We start from the raw sequence: 27,642 nt of genomic DNA on the forward strand, positions 1-27,642 counted from the left end.
GGTCTTTGACTCTCGTTCCTCGTTCTTTTCTCCTAAACCGTACAGAAACGCTTGCTACGCAGGCTAGGGGATTGTGAGTTGTGTAACTCCTCTGACATGGCCCACCCAGATAAGCACTAGTTACCTGCGTGTCAAAATTGTAAATCTGACGTTTGAACAAATCAAGTACGGTATGTGTCTGTTGACACCTTGCACTTAGTTTTCTGGAACGGGTTGTCAAGTTGTAATTCTTGGTCCTAGCTGGGGCCCAGTCTCCTTTATACGGGTGGTTACCAAGGAATGACAACGTATTATTTCTTGAACTTTCTTGAAGAAAACGAAGATTTAACGTACGCCAAAGGGTAAAGGAAATCAATTAAGGAACCGAATATTGTTATTTCAAAGAATGGTGTGATTAATAATTAACGGTAAGCTATTTGTAGAACCTTATCTTAATGGTTTTGCTAGGTAAGAATGCGACACCTAGGCTGTTCTTTCTCTCGTCACGACACTGAGGTGCTGGTAACCTTTGGTGCTTGTAATAATGTGAAGCATTCGAGATTGAAATTTTTATTCATGGGCTTGAAGAGTTTTAAGGTTTAACTACCTAGTAACTGTCAACAAACAGTTACACCCATAAACCTCTTTTATGCAAGTCAGTTGTTTCGAATGAAAGTTACAAGTAGCCATAGTTCATGTATGTTTATCCTATATCAGACTGTGACAGCAGGAATGACTTTCTGGCTACACTCAACTCGAATTTTAATTCAATTTTTTCTTCATAGCTGGGCGCTATGTGGCCCGGAAAATATCTTCAGCATTTTCCAGATCAGATACACGAGCACAGCAATCTCCAAAGGCTTTGGATCAGACAAACTCTGTACCTGGTAAATCACAGAAATATGCACCAGTTACTACAGACATTGACGGGTCACTAGTGTCTTCTACAGAGCAGAAACAAATGGGCTTTTCTTATGGAGTGATTAGCCATGCAAATGGAGAAGAAGGAACAGCGCGGCAGAGAGTGACCTAATCCAGAACGCTGGCTGATTAATTAGTTGCAAGCTACATATATCTTCTCTTTTAGTAAATAATGCAAAAATGCACTTTTAACCTTGTAGAATATAACCTGCATGTAGGGCCTGGATTTAAGGGTTTTTAGTCACATTTCTCTAGTGATATCATGCTTTGTTGCCATGAATCATATAACAATGGTAGAACAGCAAATTTTCAGAGAAACCAAACGTCAACTTTGTCTTATATTTATTGTATTTTACTAAATGCAACACATGTGGAGAGAGACATTGGATTATTGGGACATAACAATATTAGGCTGATTTAGCAACAGAATGGGAGTCGTCTGTTGACAATGGTGCGCGCAAATCAAACAACTGGCTTGACCAATGGCAGAGCGGTAAATTGGGCACTGGGCGTCGTGTTTTGTCCTTTCCCCGTGCTTTCCTATCGCCAACTGACGTTCCCGTCCTGTTGCTAAATCAGCCTATCATTAGTTGAGATAAAAAGGACTGCTATGCATCACCACATTAAACATTAGTCACTCACTGCAATGCTGCAAACCCCACTGTATACTGACATGTAATTTTATTTTAACTGTGATTGTAATGATAACTCTTTTATTACTGGGCAATAATCAATCGTTCATTAAACCTAGGACTTCGCTATATAGAGGTTCCTCAGAGTGCAAAGAAAGTAGTGTCCGATAGCCCGGGACTAGTGGATTTTGCTATCTGGCTAGTGAATTCTGTTTTAAACTTGCCCGATGGGCAAGTGTTGTTTTTGAGCAATTCGAATAGAGGAAGAACTGTGAAATCAATTCTGCTCGTCAAAAAGCTTTTGGGGCTAGTTCAAACGACGTCTAGGCTAGTAAATGCTAGCTTCAGCTTGCCCGAATGGCAAGTTGTAAAAATGATTTTCTTTGCACCCTGTTCCTTATACCTAGGTTCTGATATAACGAAACCTCGTTATAGTGAACAAAGTCTGCCAATCCCTTGGCACTTTTTTGTATTGAGGTTCCACTGTACCTATACTGAATTCATACAGTGAAGTGGCCATGAGTAGATCTTTTCTTGTCTCTTGGAATCACTGAATTAACTTTCAAACTGAAGATTCAATGATGGTATTGCTACAAACTTTCTTTCACTGGAGAGGTAGCTTTTCTTGAAGCACAACTCTTTCAGTTTGTGAGATTTTCGGGGAGTTATTCTAAGTAGCCTTATGCCATAATGAACTATATTGTAAAAATGATGAATAAAAACTGTGCTCTCCTTGTATAAAAGCTCAAAAAGCGTTTGGTATTTAGGTTTAGGGTGGATGTGTGCATGTCACAGGGAAAAGTGAACAACTATACTGCTGCTAAAAAAGTACTCTCCTGGAGATCAGGGCAAGGGAAGAAGGTTACAGGGGCAGAAAACAGGTGATAGCAGGTACTTTATGCACACAGCCATAGCTGTGCTCAGTATCAACCATGGACAGCTGTTTCATTTTTGACAAGCAGGGGTAGGACAAGTCTTTTTGTGGTCTTTGTGGTCATTTTATGGCACAATGGAGGTTTTTCTATGAGGGGTGACTGGTTGATCCCAGGATAGAGTCTCCTTCAGAGATATTTTGGGAATCGCCAGATTCTTTTTGCCAAAACAATAATTTTAGCAGGAGGATAGAATTAGGCTCTCAGTGACTCCTTATCTTACATCAACTTTTCCATCATACTTACAAGCATATACAGGAGTTTTTTTAGCAGTTTCGTTGGGAATTATACCAATCTTAATTTGTTTTATAAAAACATCCAAACCAGCATTAGCCTAGAGAAAAAAAGTTTTAACTTACATTGTTCATACTTAGGCAAATTAGGCTATGCACTTGAGGATCGGAAAGGCTTCACTAGGGTCTCAATTCCGACAAGTGGCATGGCCTTAAATGGTGACAAGAACAGATAAAAATAGTTACGAATGATGGCAAGGTGGATGAAAACTGCAACAGTGATGAGGATAAGGGCATTACAATGGTAGATTACTGACAGAGATATAGCTTCCTCGCCAATACGCAAAACAAAGAGGTGGGAGTATAGATCCAAAGAAGAGCTCACATGTACCCCACCACCCCGGGGGGGGGGGGGCACTTTAGGAATTTCTGGGTGGGGATGTGCCGCTGGGAGCCCGGAACCCTTAACCTTTACCAGAGCTAGTTCAGCTGAATTTTGCTACCCTGTACTAGAGTAAATTCCCCAAATCCCCCTATCCTAGAGTAGCTGTGTACCTAGTCTACATAAAATCTTCAACCAACTGATCAGTTTCCTGAAAAATGATAGCCTATGCTAGAGCCAAATGCTCTGATTTATATACCCTATCCTAGAGTAAACTGCTCGAAAACCATACCCTTCACAGCGGCACATACCTATATAGCCCATATATGGCAGTACCCCCGCCCCGGGCCCACCACCCCCTCCATTTAAAGAAGGTCCTCATCTGTCTTGTCAGGTTTCTCTTTCGACATAAGCACTCTCCTAATGAAGTACAGGCTAAAACAAGAAACCCGAAAACCAGTAAAATCCAGCAGCGTGCTCATTTTGCCCATTATACCTACTTTCTCACCCCACCCCCATCACCGCCCCCCTTTCTCCCCCAATTAGCAGGCTTTTGCGGTCGCACGTCCGATCGCTGCTTAATTTATCACAGTTGCCAACCGATTTATCTTAAAAGTGAGTGTATATTGCCCTCGGTTTTCAATATCATGTTTACCGAGGGCCGATACTGTGAGAACTTTTAATATCCCTCATAGTTGAGAGGAAGTCATTTACAGGTCAACCACTTCCGTTTTATCCGTCGAATTCTGGGTAATACGCAGGCGCGATCGTGAAGCGAGTCAGAATTTGGGGTCAGGAGGAACTTTCTTGTTTCTTTTCGGTTGGACTAGTTTCAGATGAAGCTTGATCGCTGAGATGCGGAGTTCCACCGATATTTTAAAAGCTAAGTAACGCACAATGTAATATTTTAACCACTCGTGTTCGTAATGAAATTGCCATGAATTCGCCGAAAGTTCCCGAAGGACTTGAAGCCTTCTTGGCCCATGCAGAAAGCTTACATCCTTCTGGCAATCCTAAACGAGAGAACGGCTTTTCTAAAGAATTTCAGGTATGTAATTTGTGATAATACTGTAAAAACAGAGTGAATTATGTTGATTTAAAATCCATCGTTGTTATTTCCTTATTATCTGTATGCGGTCTTTGCTTTTGTCTTCAAAAGCGAAACAAAGTTCGATCGACATTAGTCTTTTAGCTATCATGCTTATTTTGGTTTCACAATATTTACCATTAACCTTTTTGTCACTTAAGGGTGTATAAGATCATTTTTTTAATTGTGATTTTTCTTGTGAAAAATGCTGATAAACAAACTCAACAGCTGTGCACCCAAGGACAGCTGATATGGTTTTATGTGAATATTGTCACATGACAGGTTTTCATCCCCAGACATTACAAATGTCTCCACAATAGGACTTAATTGGGAATGACCACACGAGTCCAGTGCAAGTTTGTAAATATGTATACATTCGACTTGCATGTTTAGGGCTGTCCTCGCGAGACTTATCGATTAACAAACTTATCCTTGGATTTCTAAAAATATTGAATAGATCTTTTCATGCTCATTCATCTGTGGATGAACGCTGTAAACACACAAGTTTGAATATATTTGCAAATTTTACAGAAGCTATTTGGGTATAGCCTTGCTGAGTGAATGGGCTGATCAATATTTCCTTAAGTTAAAACAGTTTTACAATTTTATTGGGATTTTAAGTGGTGGTAATTAGACTTTTGTATAGTGACAGGGCTCACACAGTCTTGAAAAGTCCTTGAATTTTAGGAGAAGTCCTTGAAAAGTCTGTGGATTCCATTTTTTCCTCAAAGGTCCTTAAATTTCTGTGCAAGTCCTTGAAAAGTCCTTGAATTTTCTTCAACTTTGAATGTAGTGAACTGGAAAGAATTTTTTGATGCTTTTTGCTTGTCCAAGACAGAATATAAATCATAGCTCAGAGAATTTAAAGGTTATTTACTTAAATTGCTCTATGTTTTATGCAATAATTAACTATCAGTTTAAGACAAGTGAACTGAAAAATGTAGAGATGTTGGTGAAGCAAACAATTCAAGCCTTAAAGGTCTTAATGATAGACTGGGAATGTGCATTTTTGTACAACCTGTGAAATTATATTCCTGGTAGGTGCAGGGTTTGAGCTAGGATTTGATCACTGGGGGACAATTTGTCCCCTTGGCTAAAATTTTGGGGGACATTTTCATTTTTTAGGGGCACAGAAATTTGTACACCCTTCTGCTGATGCAAAGGGGTTTGTCTTCTTAGCAGGGCTTCTGATAGGTCTTGGAAGAAAAAGTCTAATTTCGCGGGACTTTTAGGGACAAATTCACGGAAAAATCGGCCGATTTCGCGGGCGTTTTCGGGGCAAACTTCACCGAAAAGCAATCGGTAAAAAACGGCCGATTTTGTGGTTATTTTCAAGGCAAATTTCGCTCGAAATCGATCGATTTTGCGCTGATCAGACCAGCCTTTTTAACGTTTTTCTAACAGAGGTCATCATTTGCTCTTTCAACAAAAATACGCTCCAGAAATGAACCAATGGCAAAGCCTTTAACATCATGGCTAGTGCCCAGTTTTTCGCAACATAATCTGTTTGCGCGTTTCAGTGACGAAGTTCCAAGATAAATTTGCAGGTTTACGGCAAGTAAATAGCCCCTATAGCTGAAATAAGTTTCAAATATGTTGTACAGACATGTATTTGATAAGATTTCTACTGAATTTCGCGGTATTTTTCGTGTTTTTGTGAATTTCGCGGCTGCGCGAGCGCGCGAAGAATCAGCAAATAGCAGTAGAGCGTGACTGAAACGTAACTTTGGAATGAACTTTAAAGGTGCCATAAAATATACTTCCACGTTCTGTTTCAGCTTGCAATTTCTGTACTGAAAAAAATCTGTGTGTGCTTCCTTTCGAGTTTTTTCCCTAAAATTTGAAGGGGACAAATTGTCCCCTTGGCCGTTTATTAAAGGGACAATTCCAATTGCAGTGCGGGATTGGCGCAATGGCGCGGCCTGGCTCAAACCCTGTAGGTGGTCTTTGAAAAGTCCTTGAAAAATGGTTGCAATTTATTGTACGAACCCTGAGTGAACACCTTGTTAGCTGCATCTGTGTAGAGGTGGGGTGGCTGTGGTGTCTAGGGACACCCACTTGATGTGAGTGTGTACCTCTAGCACACTAACAGTTCCACAACTAGTAATTTCTGTAGCCGGCCATGTAAAATGAGCCAAAATTTGAAGCATCTACCATATACAGGGCTTGAAATAACGGCCGGTCAACGGACAATGTCCGGTCAGAATCGAGCATTGTCCGAGCAAATCCGTGGATGACCGGACATGTTGTCCGGTCATTTGGGGTTTCAAAGAAAATTCAATTTTGAGACAATCATGATGGAAATTTATTCAGTCTTATCATGTTCCAAAAAAAGATATTAACTAGAGGGACTTTTGTTTGTGAAATTGATGACATTTCCTGTTGTCAGTCGCAACTGCAAATTGGCTACTGCTGTGCGTGTTGTAAAGTGCTCAAGATTGCACGCCAAAACTACAACTTCTAATTTTTTGCACACTCGATTTGTTTTGAGTAACTAGAGTTGCTGTTGCTGAAAATGATACAGATCATGTAACTTACAAAATGGAGCCTCTATTGCAACTAGTTAAGATGGATTAAATTTGTCCGGCCAAAAATGCCTATGTCCGAGCAAAATCACGTTTGACCGGACAATGTGTCCGGCGCCTGCCCAATAGTTATTTCAAGCCCTGATATAGGCATCATGGTCCTAAGTTGCCTGCGAAAACAGCCTTTTCTCCTCGCTCCTAGCCACTAGGGATGTTTTGCCAGGAGGGATGTCTGCACCTCAAAAACAGAAATCCCACACTGATGATGTAAAATCTGTCCAGAATATGATCAGGAGCTCTGATTGGTCGATGTAGTAGTTACATTGTTTTAGCTAGCTATTATTTATAAATTACGGCAAACAGTCACAATGGTCAAATGTAAATGCTATGAATCTACCACGTACAACGAAACCGTCAATACTTGTAGAATATACTCTTCCTTAGGAGAAACATTAATTTGAGTTTTGCTTGAGCTCTTTTGCAGAAGAACACAAAACTTTACCATAATCAACCAGGTGTAACGTAAGGAAAGGCAACTTTATTGATGCTTCAATCAATAAAGATTTTTACAAACATTGGAATGACCTACAGTGTATTTTAAATAGCACATGTACTCATTTGTGTTGATTTACCATAATCAAATGAATAAATGAGCCAGTATCAGTGTTAACAACAGAGCAATACATAGCATCTTGGAACATCAGCACCTTAAACAAATTAGAGCCAAGATTTCAAATTCACAGGAGCATATAGCCTGTGAGAAAATAGCCGACATTTCATGATGCCTCCACTGGTTTTCCTGCAAAACGACATCTGACGACGTGTCACTGCCCAGGTCTGCATAGTGCCTCTGATTGGTTCGAGCAAATTTCCCATGCGGCATGACCAATCAGAAGCACTTCCCAGTTCTGGGAAGTGAGGCGTCTTCTGTATGGAATTTCTGCGCTTGTTTCTCAGACATCATTTCGCAGGAAACCAGTGGAAGCATCTCGAAAGGATGGCTTTTTTCTCAGGCTAAGGAGCATAAACTACCCAGGTAGAAATTTTCTACCTGGGTCTTAATTCCCATTTGCCCTTGATCTTTAATTTTAAGAATGTGGGGATTAACTGTCTTGCAGAAAATGGTTGCCCAGAATGTGCTTCTGTTAGTTACCATGTACATGTATGTCTTCTGTATCTCTAAATACAAATTCACTAAGGAAAACTAGTTAGGTACAAAAGACAGATAAGACAGATGTTTGAAAGTTAGTATTTACCAAGTGATATTATGTAGCCCTATTTCTGAAATCATGTAAGGCTGATCTATCAGATGTTCCTTCTTTTTATTTTGGTAGCAAATAAAGGCTTTGTCATCTCAACTAAAGAAAAATCCTGACTATTCATGTAATCATGGGGAGATGGACTGCAATCGACCAAAAAATCGGTACAAAGATATTGTGCCATGTGAGTATAAATTCTGTAACATCATCACTACAGTTACTAACAGTTTACTGTCCAGGGATGGACTGAGTGTACAGTTGTGTAGCAGGGCTCAAAAAAAGTCCCATTGGGTAGCCTGGAACGAGTAGATTTTCTTACTGGGCAAATAACTTTCAAAGCTTTTTTGTCCAATGGGCAAAGGCCATCCACTGTGATGAGTAAGAAGTGACCCCTGGCAAGCAAAATGTGACAGCTGCTTCCCCAAAGGACAAGCTTGAATTCAGGTTTTTTTCGAGCCCTGTAAGCAGGCTTTTTTATTAATCAATCTGGCTTGTTTTAATTCCTTTTTACCTTCAGAGTTACTTGTACCCCATACTGGAAATCACACTAAATCACGTATTATTTTGATCCTCCTCCTCATCATCATTATTATACCTGCGCTCAGTCAATGGGTTCAGCATTTGTATAGTTTGATAAGGGGCTGTCCAGACTTGGTGCTTGGGAACCAGTGCCTGGGTAACAGCACAAAATGGTGTTGTGTTCACACTTTGAGTACCTGATATATGACTGTGTACATAGTTACTCCATTTTGCCCTGTCAGGTGCCACTTTGAAATATGAGCTTAGCGGCAAGAAGAAAGCAGTGGACTGCACGGAACTTACAAAAATTGTGTGCACACAGGGACCCAGTGATTACTTTTGTGCCTGTGTACAAGGTCTTGACCTTATACTCAGGCACCGGCACCGTGCCCGAATTCTAGTGTGGGTACCTAAAAAAAGGGTGTGTTCACATTTGTGCCCATTGAGTACTGACTTGGGCACTGTGCCTGGGCACCAAGTGTGAATGCTGCCTAAGTCTTCTCCAAACAGGTCTGTCGTTGGCACTCTCCTGCCCATGGCTGAGATCAATTATTTAGGCTGCAGTCTAGTGGGGCCTGGTCATAGCCCCTGGCACCTACATGTAACTTGTTTTTTTGGAGAAATCACGTTCTGGGCACCCTGGATTTCACAGGTTCAGACTGCTGGGCTTCCTCCATTTTTTCTCACTTCACAGCCAGTTGTCAATATTTCTCCATTTCTATTTCTCTTAGCAACATTAATTATTAATCTTCAATCATGTACATGTACTGTATTATCAACCCTTAAATAAAATAATTCTTCTTGCATGAAATGTTTCTGTAGTTGACTACAATCGCGTCATGTTACCAACATTATCGGGTGTACCAGGATCAGATTACATGAATGGAAATTATATCAAGGTAAGACCAAAACTCCCTTGTAGCTCTGAAGACTGTTGAGCTTTCCAAAATGATGTCTTGTCATGTGATGTACACCAGGCAACACTCAGTGGCTTCAAAATTAATGTAATCCTCATGGCAATACAGGGTGCAAAGAAAGTCAGTTATACAGCCTGTCATTCGGGCAAGCTGTAGCTAGCATGTTCTCGCTCACAAGTCATTTCAACTAGCCCAAAACACTTTTTGATTAGCAGGATTGATTACAATCTGTCTGTAATTTAAAGTTCCCCCCAAAACAGCACTTGCCCGTCGGGCAAGTTAAGAACAAAAATCACTAGCCCGATAGCAAAATCCACTAGCCCCGGGCTATCGGACAAGACTTTCTTTGCACGCTGCAATAACTCTCATTTTTGTCCTTTTGGGCAATGTACTTGAGTTTTTTAATGTAACACAGTCCTGTAAGTGTTACATGTAGGTGTCAGTATGTTTGGAGACTCAGCTGATAGCTAACTGGTGATGACCAATTTTTCAGGGTGCGGATGGAAACACTGCATACATAGCCTTACAGGGACCTCTGCCAAGAACTGTTGATGATTTTTGGAGGTTGATCGCTTCTCATAGATGCCAGGTGGATAATGTGTATAACTTTTTATATTATTGTTATCTTAGTAGTTATTGAATTGTTTTTATTGGTTTACATTAGTATTTAAAGAAATATCTCTTAACTATAAGCAATGCAAGGAGGTTTGTACTGTATCTTATGGACTGAGTTTTTACTCAATGTTATCGCGGCTGTCCAAGGTTGAAGCGCACAGGCCAAAAAATCAACAGGATAAAAGGAAGATCTGTAACTTGCAACACAGACTGAGAAAATGAGGTTGGCTACATTGTAGGTATAGTTAACTGGGCATACAGAAAAGGAAACTTTCAAAATATTTAGCGCATTGTACTCCAGTGGAGTAAGGCCTGTTTCACACATTGTGCTAGCTGCCGTTCTAAGCTGGCTTGACTTCAGCACAAGTGCAGTAGCACAACTTGGTTTCAAACGTGGAATTTAACTCAGTCAAATAAAATAACTGGTGTGGATACAAAGCTTTTTAGTGAACTTCTAAAATGTATTCTAATATATGTATTATTGATGAATTGAGTCCAGCACAGCAGTGGCACGATGGTTAAAACCAAGACGTGCTACAGCTGTGTAGCACAGCAAAACTTGCCATGTTTCATGGCAGTAGCACCACTTGGCGTGAAACGTTGTGCTACTGCTGTGATAGTTAAAGCTGTTCCTTTAAGTTAGGCATGGCAGTACAGTTGTAGCATTTGAAACATGCCTTGAGGACCTGCAAAATTGACCATAATCACAGCACATGTAACTGACAAAGAGGTATTAATAAATGATTTTATTAAGTTTTCGCATTTTATCTGAATTTTCTTATCTTACTGCTAGATCGTGATTATGGTATGCAGAGAAATTGAGATGGGAAAACTGAAGTGTAAAAGATATTGGCCCATGAGTAAGGATGAGAAAATGAGCTTTGCTGGTATGCAAATCTCACTGGTAAGTAATATATCATGTTATTATTTTAACAGTTTGCCTGTTGCACCTTGTTCAAAGAATAAAATACACTGTAGCAATATTTGTTTGCTGGTCCATCCATTTATGAGACCCTGTCCCTTCTTGCAGATCTCTGAAGAAGACATTGCTGAAGGCTTTGTTATCAGAACTATGCAGATGAAATCTGTGAAGGTACACGGGTATATTTCTTATGTTTAATTCTCGTAACCCTTTAAGCTCCAAGATCCAAATACAAATTGTCCAGACTGATCTCCATACGTTTCCTTTAAGAATAGTTGAGAGAATTTGGTTTAAGATCAAAGTATTCTCCCTTTGGTCCTCAATTGAGTAATTCTCATAACCTTTTCTCTTGTTGATCTTGTTGTTACGAGAAAATTGATGTTGGAAACTCTTATGACAAGCAGCCAGCATGATCGTACATGTTTTTTTTTAAAGCCCATGGCTGTTGGTCTGGCCAGTGTTTGAAGCAGCATCCTCCTGCTCGGCAGACCAGCACTGTTCCCACTGTGCTAACCTAAACCGGGCGACCAAAATTAGTTGTCTTAGTAAATGTGTACATTGTACTATACTATTAGTTTGATGATCACCTCTGTTACAACTGACCTCCAAATCTTATTATCTTGGAGTTTTGGATGGTAAATCAGGCGAGGTAATTAACTTGTATTTAATAAAAACAAGGGTAATTTTCCACTGGCTGAGTGTAACGAATTAAGTGGAAAATTTTATTCTCACACACTGCTGGGGGCCTGGGTATAGGTCATGTGACTGAAGGGCGGGCAGTTGCTTTTGTTGCTACCGTCATTACTGACCTTCCCACCCCCCACCCTAAGATTTCAGTTTTGTATGCTGTTAAATGTACGGTGCAACTTTGTAGTGTTTGTTAGTGTCCTACCTTTCTAAGGTTATGATATGTGAGCATTTTTGAGTTTAAAATAATGGTCAGGCTGCGGCGGTCGGCTTGGCATGGCTACCAGTGGTGTGTGAGAAAAAAAAATTAATATAAGGGGTTTGTTATGATAAAAAATTTTGCAATCATATTACATGTACTATTAATACAAGACTCGATCATTCATTCATACCTTGATATAGGACCAAATGACGTGTTCATGCATCATTGACATTCATAACAATTGATCAAATTTGTTGTTGAACTATTATAATTCTTTATTATTTTTTTTAGGATGAAATGACAGTGACCCAATTACAGTACACAGCATGGCCTGATCATGACGTCCCAAAGTCAGCAACTCCTCTCATTGAAATTAGTAGAACTCTTAAAAGTCTCCAAGGCAACAGAAAACAACAAGTTTTAATTCACTGCAGGTCAGTTACATCAGTGCTACTTAACAATAATATTAAAGTTACATGTACCTCTATTTTTTTGGACTGAGAGGTCATGTTCCTCATACTTTATAATCAGTCATGCAAAAAAATCTCATAAACAGTCCTCCTAAATTGCAGCTGAACTTTTTGAAACTGAAGTTTCATGTTAGATTTCTTGGAGAAGTTCCACTCATTGCATTAGCCTATGTACATAATTATGTTCTTTCCGCCTGGGACTCTATATCCTCCCCAACTTCTTTTCACAATGTTTCTGCATAGAGGCAATCCATTGCTTTGGATTGTTTTCTTTTATGTACTTGCCTTTAAAGTCTCACTGATGAAAAGAGTCTGCTATTCAAAATACTTTAAAATTTGACTTTCAGTGCTGGATGTGGTAGAACAGGAACAATCTGTGCTGTAGATTATGCTTGGGATCTGCTTAAGATGCAAGTAAGTGCAAGTTAAGAAAATAAAAACTAACATGGTACTTTTATGTGTCTTACCAACATCTCATTCTGTTCTGTTCCTCTCCATCCATCCTCATTCATCTCATCTGTTCATGCATGCATTCCATCACCTAAATAAATTCATTAACAAATTAATCAATTAATCAATTTATACATTCGTTTCTTAGTTAACTTGTTTTGTCCATTTTTTAAAATACTTTTTCTCTTCTTTAATTTTTTTTTTCTATTCCAAGGATTAAAATTCTAATTCCTGCTATTTGTGTTGCAGAAAACAAACAATTTTAGCGTGTATGATATTGTAACAAGCCTAAGAAAGCAAAGGATGGCTATGGTCCAAACCAAGGTACCTAACAAAACAGAAATAATTTGCAGTGTTTTTAAGTAAACAAAAAATAAATGAAAAATCTGCTGGAGAGGATTTGAACTTCATAGAGCTTGGTCTTTACATTTCCTTAGGCTGGTGTGGCAATGATGTTACAGCAACACTATCAAGCTTAAAAAATGTAACGTAATGTTGCTTCACGCAGCATGCAAAGAAAGTCGTTTCCGATGGCCCGGGGCTAATGGATTTTGCTATCAGGCTAGTGATTTTTGTTCTTAACTTGCCCAACAGGCAAGTGCTGCTTTTTGGGGAAATTCAAATTACAGAAGGATTGTAATCAATCCTGCTAATCAAAAAGGGTTTTGGGGCTAGTTGAAATGACTTGTGGGCTAGTACATGCTAGCTACATCTTGCCGGAATGGCAGGCTGTAAAACTGACTTTCTTTGCACCCTGCTTCATGTAACCTTCCAAAGCCAGACGCACTTTTTAAAGGTCAGAACACGATAGGTGACATGTTGCTGCAACATGTCATCGTGACAAATCCACTTCTTGTTTGCAGGTCAGGTGACAAGTTGTGCTTTACATTGCATCGAAAAATTGCTTCCTGGTTACTGGAGAATTGTTGTGAAAATCTTGGTCTGTGCAACAGAATTTTGTCCTGTCACAAAATTCTGTTGTGGAGACAAACATTTTCACAGAATTTCGAGAAAACGTTCTATTTTTGTGAGTGATTCCATTTAAAAGACTGGTATTTACAGCAGTTAAAAGGGATGCAAAGTTCTAAACAAGCTATGTGAAAGGGGTACCATTTGTCAATAGAAGGTATACAAAAGGGGTACCTTTTTCGTGAAAAACGGCATATGTTAAAAAGGGTAAGGGGTTGGACCTCGGGGCGGAGCCTCCCCGTATAAACATTAATTGAGTCCCCCCACCTCCCGGGATTATTGACAGCAACTTTTTGAGGATCCAGCAAGTATTGGTAGATTTGAATCGCAATACTAAATCTTCTGTTGGATTTTAAGGTTAGCTGTACTAAATCTTGATAACACTTGCCCTTGAAGATAATCATATTAACGTGTTCCCAAACAGGAGCAGTATGAATTAGTCTACAAAGCTGTAGTCCAACTTGTTCAAGAGCAAATAGAAGAGGAGAAATTCACGTTCCACACATACGTTAATGTAGAGCTGCCCAAGTCTCCAAAGTCACAGACCTTATCTGGGGAATCAAACTATGAGAACTGTGAGTTTATTAGAAGTGTTAATCGGTGGAAACAGAGTGACATGCAAAATGGATCAGTGCCGAGGAAAAAGTTGCCTCTACCGGTGGAAGCTCCAGCAGGTACTAAATTTGATCCTAAACCATCATTGTCAAAAAAACCTGCGATAACACCACCATCTCCTGATCCATCAAAAAGACCTCCTCTTCCACTACCCTCTCCTGAGCAAATGCTGACATCACCTGATGTAAAAGGAGGCAAAGACTATGTAAATGTAGAGTTTTTAAGCTCCAGTGAGCAGAAAAGGAAATCACCCATGGAAGTTACAGAAAACAAGCCTGCAATTCCAGGGAAACCAACAGTCCCTCATAAACCAATGCAAAATTCTGATGGTGGAGAAATTAAGGGTCAATCTCCAACGTCTGGACAACAAAAACCTTCTTCAATATCTGATTATGAAGTTCTTCCTGGACCATCATCGACAGCAAGCCCGCCTACTGTGATTAACACTAGAAATAAAGGGACAGTCAGTGATTACGAGATCCCTCCAGTGGCTTCTCAAGGTGCTAAGAATCCAACCAGACACATTCCTGAAGGTATGTGGAACTATTAACATTCCTGAGTAGATAACTTACCGCTCTTATTCTAACCCCTCCTCCGGAGACACTTCCCCTATCAAAAATTATGGGGGTGCTTATCTGAAAATTGCAAAAATACACCTAAACGGTACCAGAATCTCGTTTTGTGGGCGTGGCTCCAAATCGTTTTTACCTCTAGGGATATCAAGTCTAAAACCAATTGTATTGCATTGATAATGGGAACCAAGACGAGTGAAGGTAGAGAGTGCTTATTTTCCATCGGTAAACGTCATTTGACAACAACAACAACAATAATCTGTTTTGCCTGATTAACAAACCTGAGGCCGAGGGTGCGCTCAATTTATCCCCCCTCTGTCCATCAGCGCTCCGATTTGTTAAAAGGAAATTCTTTTTTAACTATTAAGAGTCATCTAGGTAGGAACAAAGTCAAAGTATGTGTTTTTGAGAGGGTTGTAGTTGTAGTATTTAAATCTAATTTATAACATCTTTTCTAACGCAGTAATTTTTATTTTTAAACATCATTTCTAAACATCGTATCTTAACCGAAGCAGACTAACATGAAAGCAGTCTAATGGTAATGCGCCATGTATCATAATTTTAAACATAGATTAACTAACTGCTGAATTGCTTGTAAGTTTGATAAAAGCAATAACAGATTAAATAAAGAGGGACTAGCAATCTGAAGACGTAGGCTGCTTTCTTTTGTTTTTGCGAAGCACGTGTTGCTGCTCGCATTTCAGTTTGGTTCTATGTGGGTGTTAAAAATAATTCATGGCATATGGTTTTGTTTGCAACTTGTACAAATGACCTGATAAATAATCTGTTTATTAAACCAGGTTTGCTAATCGATCTTGGGAACAATACACCTCCATTGCCGAATAAACGCTCCTCAGGAGATTGCACTAGATATGAGAATATTCAAGGTAATTGAGAGGCTCGTCAGCTGCAGTTAAATATGTAATACTACTACTACGTGAGAAATTTCTGCAATTTGATTGGCTTAGAGAAGTGGTATTTCAGCTTAATTTGAAATACCTACATGTGAAAATTACAAACCTTTTGCGGGTAGTAGTATAAACAAATAACAGCATAATTTGTTCGTGATATTTGTATATATAGGTAATAGCATGATTTGTAGTGATATTTGGCATAAATACCACGGGTGATATTTCGAAATTGTTATACGTAATTTCACGAGCCGTTAGGCGAGTGAAATTTGAGACAATTTTGAAATATCACGTACAAATCATGCTATTATTTGTTTATACCACTACAGGTTTGTAATTTTCACATGTAGGTATTTCAAATTAAGCTGAAATACCACTGCTCTAAGCCAATCAAATTCCAGAAATTTCTCATGTAGTAGTATAAAATACGTAATAGTCTAGAAACGTCCACATGTACGATAATGTACAGTCTAACCTCTCCTTACGGACACCTCTATAATACGGACACCTCTCTATTACGACTGTCCGTTTGGTCCCAGAAAAGCCAAAACTCATACATTCCCTACCTCTATAATACGGACACCTCTGTTAAGTGGACACTTGGTTCTGTCCCTTTGGTGTCCATATTAAAGAGGTTTGACTGTACCTCATAGCCTGAGACAACAACTGACGTTTTGTTACGCCTCCAACGGTTTCCCGAGGAAACTGTGGGTGGCGTCTCGAAATATCGGCCAATTTTCTCAGGCTATTTTTCTCGGCACATGAAATCTTGGCGAATTTAGGGATTTTTCAGAGTTGGATTGTGGCGAAAGGTACAATTTTTATACAGTCTTGAGGGAATTTTTTTTTTAAATTAAGTTTGCAGGAAATCATTAAATACTAGTTGTTTCACTGATATAGTTTAATTGGTAACAAGTTAACAAATTTTAATCAACAAATATCTAGGCAAGTAGGTACTAACTGAGTATACGGACTGCAAAAATTTTAAAGTATTACGCTAAAGGTGGGAAGGTTTACAAGATACTGGCTACACATGTCTAAGTATATTTTTACCTGAATGGTACGTCGAATCACACTCACACTCATGTATGGGGGCATCATTACTCATTCCTTCATTACTTGTAAACTGCACCTAAGCAGCCTGGCAAAGTCCCCCAACCAGTGTTGTAAATTATCCCTGAGAAGCCCTGAGGGGAGTGGATAATAAGATATTTACAATTTACAATTACAATTTACAATCAGCCAGTTACAATATTTGGAAATTCATATTTAGTTTTACATGAATCTATGTCTTTTTCTTTATAGTTAAGCCCCACTCTAGGTCTTCTAGCCCTTCGAATGTTCGAGATGACATGGTCTTGCGAGGCAACAGTTTACTTCAGCCTACAGGGGCGCAACATGACAACAGAGGTTTCAAGACTGTCCCTAACAGACAGAAGATAGCTGCTGGTCCTAAACGCAGCCTCTTATCTGCAGAGTTATTTGAAGACCCAGGTGCTAATGTTGGGGACGGCTTCAAAGTGGGGCATACACCAACAGATTCCTCATTATTAGTCGAAGCTGGCACTGTTCATTCACACTCTAACGTGATAGAGAAGCCTGCGATAGTACCACACCCTAATACAGGGACTGTGCCATCAGGAAAAGGACAGCACGCGTTGCTACCTCAAAAGCCACCTAGGAATCCGGTCGGGAGTTACAGCTTGGTAGGGATACCGGTAGCCGGAAGTCAAATGGAGGTTTCTGTTGAGCCTGTTGAGGTCAAAATCGCTGTTGGTCCTCCTCAAGTGAAAAATACTGGTAATTCTGTGGAGGGTAAAAGTACTGGTCTTCCTAAGGAACCCTCGTATGAGTTAGTTGGACATTGGGGACAGCCAGTGAAAAAGGAGTCACCTCCTTCTGTGCATGCGTACAGTAGAAACACTGAGTTAGAAGTCAAAAATGGAACTAAAGGAGCACCACATGGCTCACCACGCCCGCCACCTAAAGGAGACAGGGAGAAACCAACTACTGAGGGTGGCATTTCGCCCGATCAAGAGGGGGTTCATGAAGTGTTGCTTGGAACAGGTAACAAAACACTCCATATCCTCAGTCCTACACCTCTTGAAGGTCGCTACACACTGGACGACATGTCGCTACACACTATGCGACATGTCGCTGCAGCACTTCGCGGCGACTAATCGCTCCGTGTGTGCGGGTCGTATGATAAGTTGCTGCAACAAGTTGCCTGACAAGTTGCAGCGACAAATCTTTTTGTGTGTACTGGAGAATTTTTGTGAAAATCTTTGTCTCAGCAACACAATTTTGTCGCTGCAACAACTTGCACGTATTTAATCTGATTTGCTTTTGTGCGACTCGTTGCGGAGACAAAGATTTTCGCAAAAATTCTCCAGTACACACGAAGCGATTTGCCGCTGCGAAGTGTTGCTGCAACTTGTTGCCTAGTGATTTCTGGTCTTTACAGCAAGAACCTGTTATTTAAATCAGCTCCTGTTTCCAGACAATTTTGTTATAAGCTTCTCGCTTCCCTCGATGTGATTCTCGCAGTGCAGGAAGCCCCAGCTACTGTGACTACCGTACTGTTGAGTGCCGGAAGTAATTTTGTAATTGCCTTAAGCTGTGGATTGGCCAAAAAAATCTCGCGCCACTTTCTCAACCAATGAGAAATAAATCAAAACCAATTTTGATTTGCCCACACCCGCTTTCCCGCGCCCTGTAGTGATTGGTTAATTTGAGTATCTGTGCCTGTTGTGATTGGCCAGAATAATGACTTGGGAATACGTGACAGTATCATCGTGACCGCCACCCTGACACTGTACGTGTTACAACAGACGATGACGTGATGTGTCACTTTTTTCTTCAGATCTTTATGCTACTGTGGCTCCAAGGCCGCACGGTCAGAGGGACACCAAGGGTAGCAACAGTCCTAACCAGTCCGCCAAGTCTACGGACTCATCTTCAAAGCCTCGTAACCACAGATTACTGGTGAGTTTTCCAGTCCCAAGAGTGGCTGACCAACATCAATATCCTCCTAACAATTTCAATTCATCATCATATGACAAGGTTATGAGAATTACTAAAATGACAACCAAATGGAAAATGCTTTGATTTTTTTGTCAAATTCTCCCACCAATTTTTTTTGGGAAAAAGGATGGAGATCAGACTTGAGAATTTTAGATCACTATACGTTTCTGGAAAACTGCCCACCTACCCCTCCCCTAAGCCGACATTAACACTTACTTCTCACTTAGGGCAAAATGTTGTCTTAGGGGAGGGGTAGGTGAGTTTGTGAATATTAGGGATGAAGGGGGTAATGACGGTTTTAACCGAAATGTTGTCATGTCTGCGTTTGTTTGTTTTGTGATTGAGAAAACAAAAACAGAAATAATCGTCCGGATAACGTGTCCGGTAATCCAGACATTTCTTTGTTCATATTTTCGTTTTTGAGTAGCTGTATCTTCACAAACAATAAACTTGGGAATTTTGTAAAGTTCAGTGATTTTTCTAGCTGTGTAGACCTTGTATTAATAATCTCAGAATTTAAGGGCTCATACCCAGTCCCACTCAGTTTTACAACAGACAGCAAGTTTGTAAAAGTATTTTTTTTTGTGGTTGAAAATGTTTTTGTAGCTTAAAATGGATACAATTTTGAAATTTCCTCTTTTTCTTTGGAAAGTTTTGAAAAAGCTTCCGTGAGGCATTAATCAGTCATTCAGTACGGATCCTCGGAACCCGCGATGAACTTATATTTTCTTGCACTCTTTTGAATCGTTCATTTGTTAGTCTCTTTAAGTTTTTATAGAAGGTGCAAGAAGCCAGCTTGTGAAGTGGAATCACTGCTGGCTTAGACTACGAGGAGTCTCTCTGTTTTCTTAGTCTGTCCAGCGAAACGCACGAGAGACGAAAGTGTTCCCGCGTGTGACTGAAGGCGGGAGAGGCTGCCGCCCTCGTTTCTCGCGTCTCATGGCTTGTCTTTCGCGTGCGCGTGCACTCCCCTAACTAAATCGGGAGAAAAAGAGAGACCTCTCGCAGTCTTTTAGTACTGCTGGTAGTTCATAAGTGACACTGTTCTGTTTTTCTTTCTTTTGTTTCAGAGCAGCACATCAATATCAAGTGAAGATGGAGATGCCCCTCCAGTGCCGCAGAAGACAAATGAAGCTTTCCTTGCACCAGGTGGGAAATAGTTTAAGGCACTCGAGTAGTATAGGGCGCACCAGGTAAATTTTTTTGGGGGGGAATCCCATTGACGTGCGGGGGAAATACATTAACGCAGATGACGTCGAACGATACATCGATCCTTATAATAATATGGTACTTTAATTATCCTCTCCCCTTTTGGGCCTTTTCAGGGATAATGAAACAAATAAATTAAATGGAACATAATATAGCTAAAAACTGGTAGGAGGCGAACCAGTTCGCTGTTTTTTAAGCGTGCCCGAGCATTTGAGCAAATCCAGCCAGCGGTCAGGGTGGGACTTGAACTCGGGACCTCCGAATTACAAGTCTAGCGCTCTAACCGTTCGGCGACGATGCAGTAAACAGAGGAGGAGGAGGAGGAGGAGGAGGGAAAACAATGGAAATGTGGAAGAGAATGAAGAGGAGTGGGGTAAGTAAAAGCAAGGGTGGCGCAGTGGTGAGAGCGCTCGCCTCCCACCAATGTGGCCCGGGTTCACCTCCCAGCGTCGACACCATATGTGGGTTAAGTTTGTTGTTGGTTCTTTCCCTTGCTCTGAGAGGTTTTTCTCCGGGTTCTCCGGTTTTCCCCTCTCCTCAAAAACCAACACTTCCAAATTCCAATTCGATCTGGAACGCACGGACAAGTTTAAACGAGTTCATATGAACTCCTATGTGCTTCGTGGGTAAACAAGCAATTTACAATTTACATTTTTTTACCTCCATAACCGCAGAAGCTTTCTTTGCAACCGGTGGGAAATAGTTTAACGCACCCGCGATTTAACCGGTAAAATGTAAAATTTAAAGGTGCTTTATAAGCAATAATTATAAGTCTCAACTTTATCGTGACTATTTTTTGGGTAAACAAGGGCTTAGTATGGCGCCCCTTTTGGACACTTGCCCTTTTAGATTTTAAAAGACGCGTTTCTAAACTGCTCCGTTCGCTGTAGATATCAGTCAATCATCACGGTTGTTGACTTTGTCACCATAAAAACTTCAACCCAAATTTTTCGATAACACTCCCGTAGATACGAATATTGAGGAAGCTATTTTAGGTACAAGCTTCCGTGAGCGATTAAAAAACAAATGGACGCTAAGAATGTCAATATAATTCTACTAATAACAATTTTTAATCTATGTCTGATGCAAAGAAATACGGCTGCAAGTAAAATAGATGATGATGTCATTACGTTGCTATGGTAGCTCCGATGTCAATATAACTCTGCTAATAACAATTTTTAATCTTTGTCTGATGCAGCTTTGGTGTTTGTTTTCATATATTTTTGAGACAGAGTATGTCAAGGATAAAATTCGTTGAAGACGCTAACAAAAAATGTTTTTTTTTGTAAAGTTTGAGTCTGCATCCAATCCTGAACGTCAGTGATATTTTTGTTGATGTCGACGTAGTTAATGCTTAAACATCGCAGGTATTGCCGTGGAAAATTACAATGTAAGTGGAACTACCTTGAGAGTCCATTCTTTGCTGGTTTTTTTTGTACCGTTGAACAGCGGTATAAAAGGCCTTTTTATAACGAACAGCTCCTCTATCCAGCAAAGAATAAGATTCTTTACTCCAGTTATCGTAGATATTTTTAGAAGGACCCCAATTCAACATACCCTTCACATGTTAATGTTGATAATAAGAATAAAAATAAAATTTGGTGGTAGTAGAGATGGCTATATGCTTGACCGTTTTCTGTCAACTTTTATTTTACATGTAAAGTAGCGGTTGTCTGAGAAGCGTTTCGTGACGTTGTGCCTTAATTACTTCTTTAGCGAGCAACAAGTCAGCTTGTCAACCTGAACGACTACTTAATATTTTGTTCTAATTGAAATGACGGCATATCTCCCACATATCTCTGTGGTTTGTTACCCTGGGCCAAGTTTTTAGGAGGCCGATTAGTGCTGAGGCAACAGCAGGTGAAATTAAAGTCTAAGTAACTTTAATTTGACTTTCCAGTCCCTGTCTATACCTATTACAAATAAACTTGTTATTACGTTCACAAGTTGTTCTGTTGGAGGAAGTCAGCCATCTTCTGTCGCTTTGCAGCTCGAGAAACAGAACGTTAATCGACGTTTATTTTTCATGAAGCTCAATCGCAGTAGCTTTGAACACCAATGACAAACAACACCAATGGAACATCTGTAATAAGACGAAGATACTATTCGGAGTATGGATATTTCTCATAGCCCTGAACAAGTCAACCTGTCTATAAAATATTAAGAATCAGCAAATACGTTTGATGCAACAGCAGGTGAATTTGGAGTCTAAGTATCTTTAATTTAACTTGCTAGTTTCTATCCAGATCTATCGCAAGTAAATTAACTATTTCGTTCACAAGCTGTTTTTCCGAGGATGTTCTTGTTCTGTAGCTTTGCAGCTGAAGAAACCGAACGTTAACTCAAATCGGCGTTTCTTCTGTATTTTGCTTATAAAACACCAGTGACTAACAACACGAATGGGACATTTGTAATAATGAAGACACCAGAAGGAATATGGATATTCATAGTAGCCCTGCACATTTTTCTTTCCATCACTGCAACTCTGGGGAATGCGCTGATCCTGTTTGCTCTACGAAATGTATCCTCCATTCATCCACCGACGAAGCTGTTATTTGGATGTCTGGCAGTTACTGATCTTTGTGTTGGCCTTATATCTCAACCACTTTTCATTTCCTACATTATAACAATCTATCTCGATATTAGTGACTACACCCTGGATCTTGGGCATCTACATGTCTTTTTCTTTGCAACGTTGCTTGTGGTATCCACCCTAACATCGGCCGCCATTAGTGTTGACAGACTTCTCGCTCTTTTGTTGGGGCTGAGATACAAACACGTTGTAACTTTATGCCGAATTCGTGTGATCATGGCTTGTTTTTGGTTCATTGCTGTTTTTAACGCATCTTTGGCTTGCGTGGCCTCGATCCAATTCCGTTTTAAGGTATTACTTGCCTCGTGGTACGCATTCCTAGCTTTAATCATTGTCTCTATAGTAATCTCAACACTTTCGTACGCAAAGATTTTTTTCACCCTCCGTCATCAACAAGCCCAAGTGCAAAATCATGTTCAACCAGAACAGTCGAGCAGAGTAAGAAGTGTACTGAACATAGCACGATACAAGAAGACAGTGTATAGCGTAGCTTGGATACAGTTTGCTATGCTTGCTTGTTATGGTCCTAACATCGTGATGATATTTCTTTTGCATTTTGGAAATATAGATTATTCCACTGAAATAAGGATCACGAATGAAGTTTTCGGTTGTCTCTTTTTTTTAAATTCATCTCTGAATCCAGTCCTTTACTGTTGGAAAATCAAAGATGTCAGACAGGAAGTGAAAAACATCATTCGTAAGTGTCTTTGCTGTTGAGTTAACTTACAGTGATGGAGAAAAGATGCAACAGAACAGTGAAGACAACTGGCCCGTCACGAACAGTGCCGCTACGTTGATACCCACACACAGTACCTATACTGATAGGACACGCATTGTTCATCGGATCAGTTATCCCTGTACTTTGATCGTTTTTTTTAGCTAAATAGAGTAATGAAATATGTTTGACGATGTTTAAGACGGCTAAAAGGGCGAAAAGAACTCTTATAAAGAGTTCGGTCGATTTTGGGTGTGGCCATATCGGATTTTTTTAAAGGGGTTAATCCATGATTTTGAGTCGAAAGTTGAAAGTGTCTTTTTGATTTTTTTTTATTTTGTCTAAGTAGAGTAAGAAAAGATGTTTGCAGATGATTAAGACTACTAAAAACGCCGGAAAAAAACTTTTATAAATAGTCGGTTTGTACTCGCCGGAAAATCATTCGTGCGCGCTGTCTTTAACAGTCATTAATATTCACAGTTCATGACTGTAGCATAACAGCGTACCTATAATCTCCTTGCACCTTAGAATGAATTATGTTAGAATGATTTTCCTGTTGCAACAGCGAAAAAAGTAGATATTTTGGAAACATTGGTACAGTAGCTAAGTATTCGAGGTTTAGGAATAAAGCTATATTCGATAAGTTAACTTGGGATCTGTTTACACTATGCCAGATAGTTTTTGCGCTGGCTTTAAGACCAAACCGGATAGCAGGGCTTCTGTTCAAACATAAGAACGGTCATTTCGGCTCGATCTCTGCAACGAAGCGAAGTTACGCCGATCTCTAAAGTGTAGAGTTAAATATCCGCAGTACAGTTGTTCATACTATACCGTATAACACGAAAACAATCCGCTATAGCGTGTATATAGTCTTAGTATTCCACCCTTTTTGGTTAATTGCCGGTTTAGATTTTATAGGTAAATGTAGGTAGACGCCTTTCTAAAGTGCTTCAGAAATTGCCCTGAAAATTCAGTCGAGCCACTTTGAGAGTCCATTTTCTTGCAGGATTCTTATCGTACCGTTGAACACCGATATAATGTGCCGTTTTAATTTATATCGAACAGCTGCTTTATCTGACAACGAATGAGATTTTTTACTCAAGTTGTCTCAGGACCCCAATACAACATTTCCTATTACATGTTGATGCTAATAATGAAAGTTGAAGATATATGAACAAAAAACACGTTAGCATTAAGGAAGAAAGTCATTACCAAACAGGGAGAAATTAATTGATAACTATTATTACCCAGAAAATCCCGATGTTTATGTAGGAAGTTGTAATAATGCAATAGTCAAAATACTTATATAAGAAAACCAGTGCGAAGCAAATTTCAACGCCTACTTAATATTTTTGGCTGTAGCCGAAATGACTATATACGTTTTGACCACTTTCTGTTCGCCTTTCATATCACCTGCAACGAAGTGGTTAACTGAGAAGCGTTTCCCGACGTTAATGTTTCAATTAGTTCTTTATAGCAAGCAATAAAGTCACCATGTCAACCTGAACGACTACTCAATAATTTGTTTTAGTTGAAATGACAGCGTATCTCCTGCACTGTGGTTTGTTAACCTCCACTTTTCTTGTACCCCTATTTTATAATGAGCATCGTCAAAGTACATTTAACATCTTATTTTGTAATAATATTTTTGGATAGTGCTTTAGCGAGCAGTAAAGTTAACCTGTCTAAAAAATATTAGGAATCGGCTTAATTGATACTTTTGATGCAACGACAGTATTTTTAACTGAATAAATCTGCTATTTCGTTTACAAGCTGTTTTGTCCGAGGAAGTTCATCTTGTTTACCTTTGCAGCTAAAAGAAACCTAACGCTAACTCAAATCGACGTTTCTTTTCCATAGAGCTTAATGTTAACCAACACCAATGACAAACAACATGAATGGGACATTTGTAACAACGAAGATACTATCCGGAGTTTGGATATTTCTTATAGCCTTCAACAATTCAACCTGTCTAAAAAATGTTATGAGAGTAACCGATACGTTTCATGCAACAGCAGGTGAATTTGGAGTCTAAGTTTACTTTTTAATTTAACTTTCCAGTTTCTGTCTAGAACTGTCACAAGTAAATTAACTGTTTCGTTCACAAGTTGTTTTGTCCGAGGAAGTTCATCCGTCTTCTGTAGCCTTGCAGCTAAAGAAACTGAACGTTAACTCAAATCGACGTTTCTTTTTCATAAAGCTAAATTGGGGGCTTTCAACACCAATTGCAAACAACACGAATGGGACATTTGTAGTTACCAAGTTGCCACCAGGAGTTCACATATTTCTCGGCATATCCTTTGACATTTCTCTTTCCATCTAACTGAAATAGGCGTTTCTTTTGCATAAAGCTTGATCGGGGTTTTCAAAACCGATGGCAAACAACAGTAACGGAACATCTGTAATAGCGAAGATACCATCCGGAGTATGGATATCTCTAACAGCCCTGAACATTTTTCTTTCCATCTTTGCAACTCTGGGCAATGTTCTAATCCTGGTTGCTCTACGAAACGTTTCCTCCATTCATCCACCGACGAAGCTGTTATTTCGATGTCTGGCGATAACTGATCTTTGTGTTGGCCTTCTTGGTCAACCACTTTACGTTTACGTTAGGTACATTACATTGTATCTTGATAATGGTAACTTCATCGTAGAACTAGGTTACGTATTTGCGTTTATCAATAATGTGTTGGTTGCGGTATCCATCCTAACATCGGCTGCCATCAGTGTTGACAGACTTCTCACTCTCTTATTGGGGCTGAGATACAGACACGTTGTAACTTTATGCCGAGTTCGTGTGCTCATAGCTTGTGTTTGGTTCATTGCTATTTTAAACGCTTCTTTGTACTGCGTGGCTTCGATCTACCTCCTTTTTAGGGTATTCCTTGCCTCGCAGTGGACCTTCCGAGCTTTTATCATTTTTTCTATAATAGTCTCAACATTTTCGTACACGAAGATTTTTTTCACCCTCCGTCATCAACAACTCCAAGTGCAAGGTCATGTTCAACCAGAACAGTCGACCAGAGTAAGAAGTGTACTGAACATAGCACGATACAAGAAGACAGTGTATAGCGTAGCTTGGATACAGTTTGCTATGCTTGCTTGTTATGGTCCTTTCATCGTGATAGCATTTGTTGTTGAGTTTGGAAATGTAGGTTATTCCACTGAAGTAATGATCGCGCGTGAAGTTTTCGTTAGTCTCTTGTTTTTAAATTCATCTCTGAATCCAGTCCTTTACTGTTGGAGGATCAAACTTTTTAGAGAGGAAGTGAAAAACATTATTCGCAAGTGTCTTTGCTGTTGAGTTAACCTACATTGATGGAGAAAAGATGCCACAGGGCAATAAAGACAACTGGCCTGTCACGAACAGTGCCGCTATGCTGATACCCGAACACACGACCTATACTATACTGATAGGACACACATTGTTATCCCTGCACGTTGATCGTTTTTGTCTAAATAGAGTAATGAAAGATGTTTGACGATGTTTAAGACGGCTAAAAAGGGCGAAAAGAACGCTTATAAAGAGTTCGGTCGATTTTGGGTGTGGCCATATCGGATGAGTTTTCAAAGGGGTTAATCCATGATTTTGAGTCGAATTTCGAAAGTGTCTTTTTGATTTTTTTGTATTTTGTCTAAGTAAAGTAAGAAAAGATGTTTGCCAATGATTAAGACTGCGAACAACGCCGGAAAAAAAACTTTAATTTATAAAGAGTCGGTTTGTACTCGCCGGGAAAATCATTCGTGCGTGCTGTCTTTAACAGTCATTAATATTCACAGTTCATGTCTGTAGTATAACAGCGTAACTATAATCCCCTTGCACCTTAGAATGAATTATGTTAGAATGATTTTTCTGTTGCAACAGCGAAAAAAGTAGATATTATGGAAACATCGGTATAGTAGCTAAGTACTCGAGGTTTAGGAATAAAGCTATATTCAATAAGTTAACAGATCAGTAATTAAAATGTTAGAAAGTCAATCTCATTCAGATACCCAAGTTCTCCCTCAGAAAAACTTCCTGTTTACAGAAGGACAATTAACGTTTAGCAGGTACCGATATATAAAATGCAGAGATCAGAAAGCCATTAAACTGGTAATAAAGATTTGCATTTTAAAACCAGGTGTTTGCAAGGAAAAATAAAATTGGTTTTGTGAAGTGAAAACAGGGGCACTCAACGACTGTTTTCTGTACAATATCTGATCGGAGAAACAAACATTACCTTGAATTTTCTATTACTTGAGAACGGCTAAACCTTCTAGATGACCGTTCCATTTGTTTACAATTTTCGAAGCTTAGCTAAT

The 27,642-nt window shown here is 39.6% G+C and overlaps 1 protein-coding gene and 1 long non-coding RNA gene across 3 annotated transcripts in view; both read left to right on the plus strand.

The window, feature by feature from the left end:
• The first annotated feature begins 281 nt into the window (after positions 1–281).
• Positions 282–1,792, plus strand: LOC140922724 (uncharacterized). Its single transcript, XR_012164101.1, has 2 exons — positions 282–407; positions 765–1,792. It is a non-coding gene; the product is annotated as an uncharacterized lncRNA (long non-coding RNA).
• A 2,061-nt stretch (positions 1,793–3,853) lies between these two features.
• LOC140922676 (uncharacterized) overlaps positions 3,854–27,642 on the plus strand; it is a 65,065-nt gene continuing 41,276 nt past the window's right edge. The window contains exons 1-14 of one of the 2 annotated variants that reach the window (XM_073372669.1): positions 3,854–4,127; positions 8,026–8,134; positions 9,292–9,368; positions 9,880–9,975; positions 10,795–10,905; positions 11,032–11,094; positions 12,104–12,246; positions 12,630–12,696; positions 12,982–13,056; positions 14,126–14,849; positions 15,689–15,775; positions 17,105–17,866; positions 18,663–18,784; positions 19,894–19,972. In XM_073372669.1, the coding sequence (XP_073228770.1) occupies positions 4,017–4,127; positions 8,026–8,134; positions 9,292–9,368; positions 9,880–9,975; positions 10,795–10,905; positions 11,032–11,094; positions 12,104–12,246; positions 12,630–12,696; positions 12,982–13,056; positions 14,126–14,849; positions 15,689–15,775; positions 17,105–17,866; positions 18,663–18,784; positions 19,894–19,972 (2,626 nt within the window). In that variant the 5' untranslated portion in view covers positions 3,854–4,016. The remainder of the gene's footprint in view (positions 4,128–8,025; positions 8,135–9,291; positions 9,369–9,879; positions 9,976–10,794; positions 10,906–11,031; positions 11,095–12,103; positions 12,247–12,629; positions 12,697–12,981; positions 13,057–14,125; positions 14,850–15,688; positions 15,776–17,104; positions 17,867–18,662; positions 18,785–19,893; positions 19,973–27,642) is intronic. The other variant, XM_073372670.1, reaches the window with a different exon arrangement.

The sequence above is a fragment of the Porites lutea genome, chromosome 13, assembly GCF_958299795.1.
Source record: "Porites lutea chromosome 13, jaPorLute2.1, whole genome shotgun sequence".
NCBI classification, from domain to species: Eukaryota; Metazoa; Cnidaria; class Anthozoa; order Scleractinia; family Poritidae; genus Porites; species Porites lutea.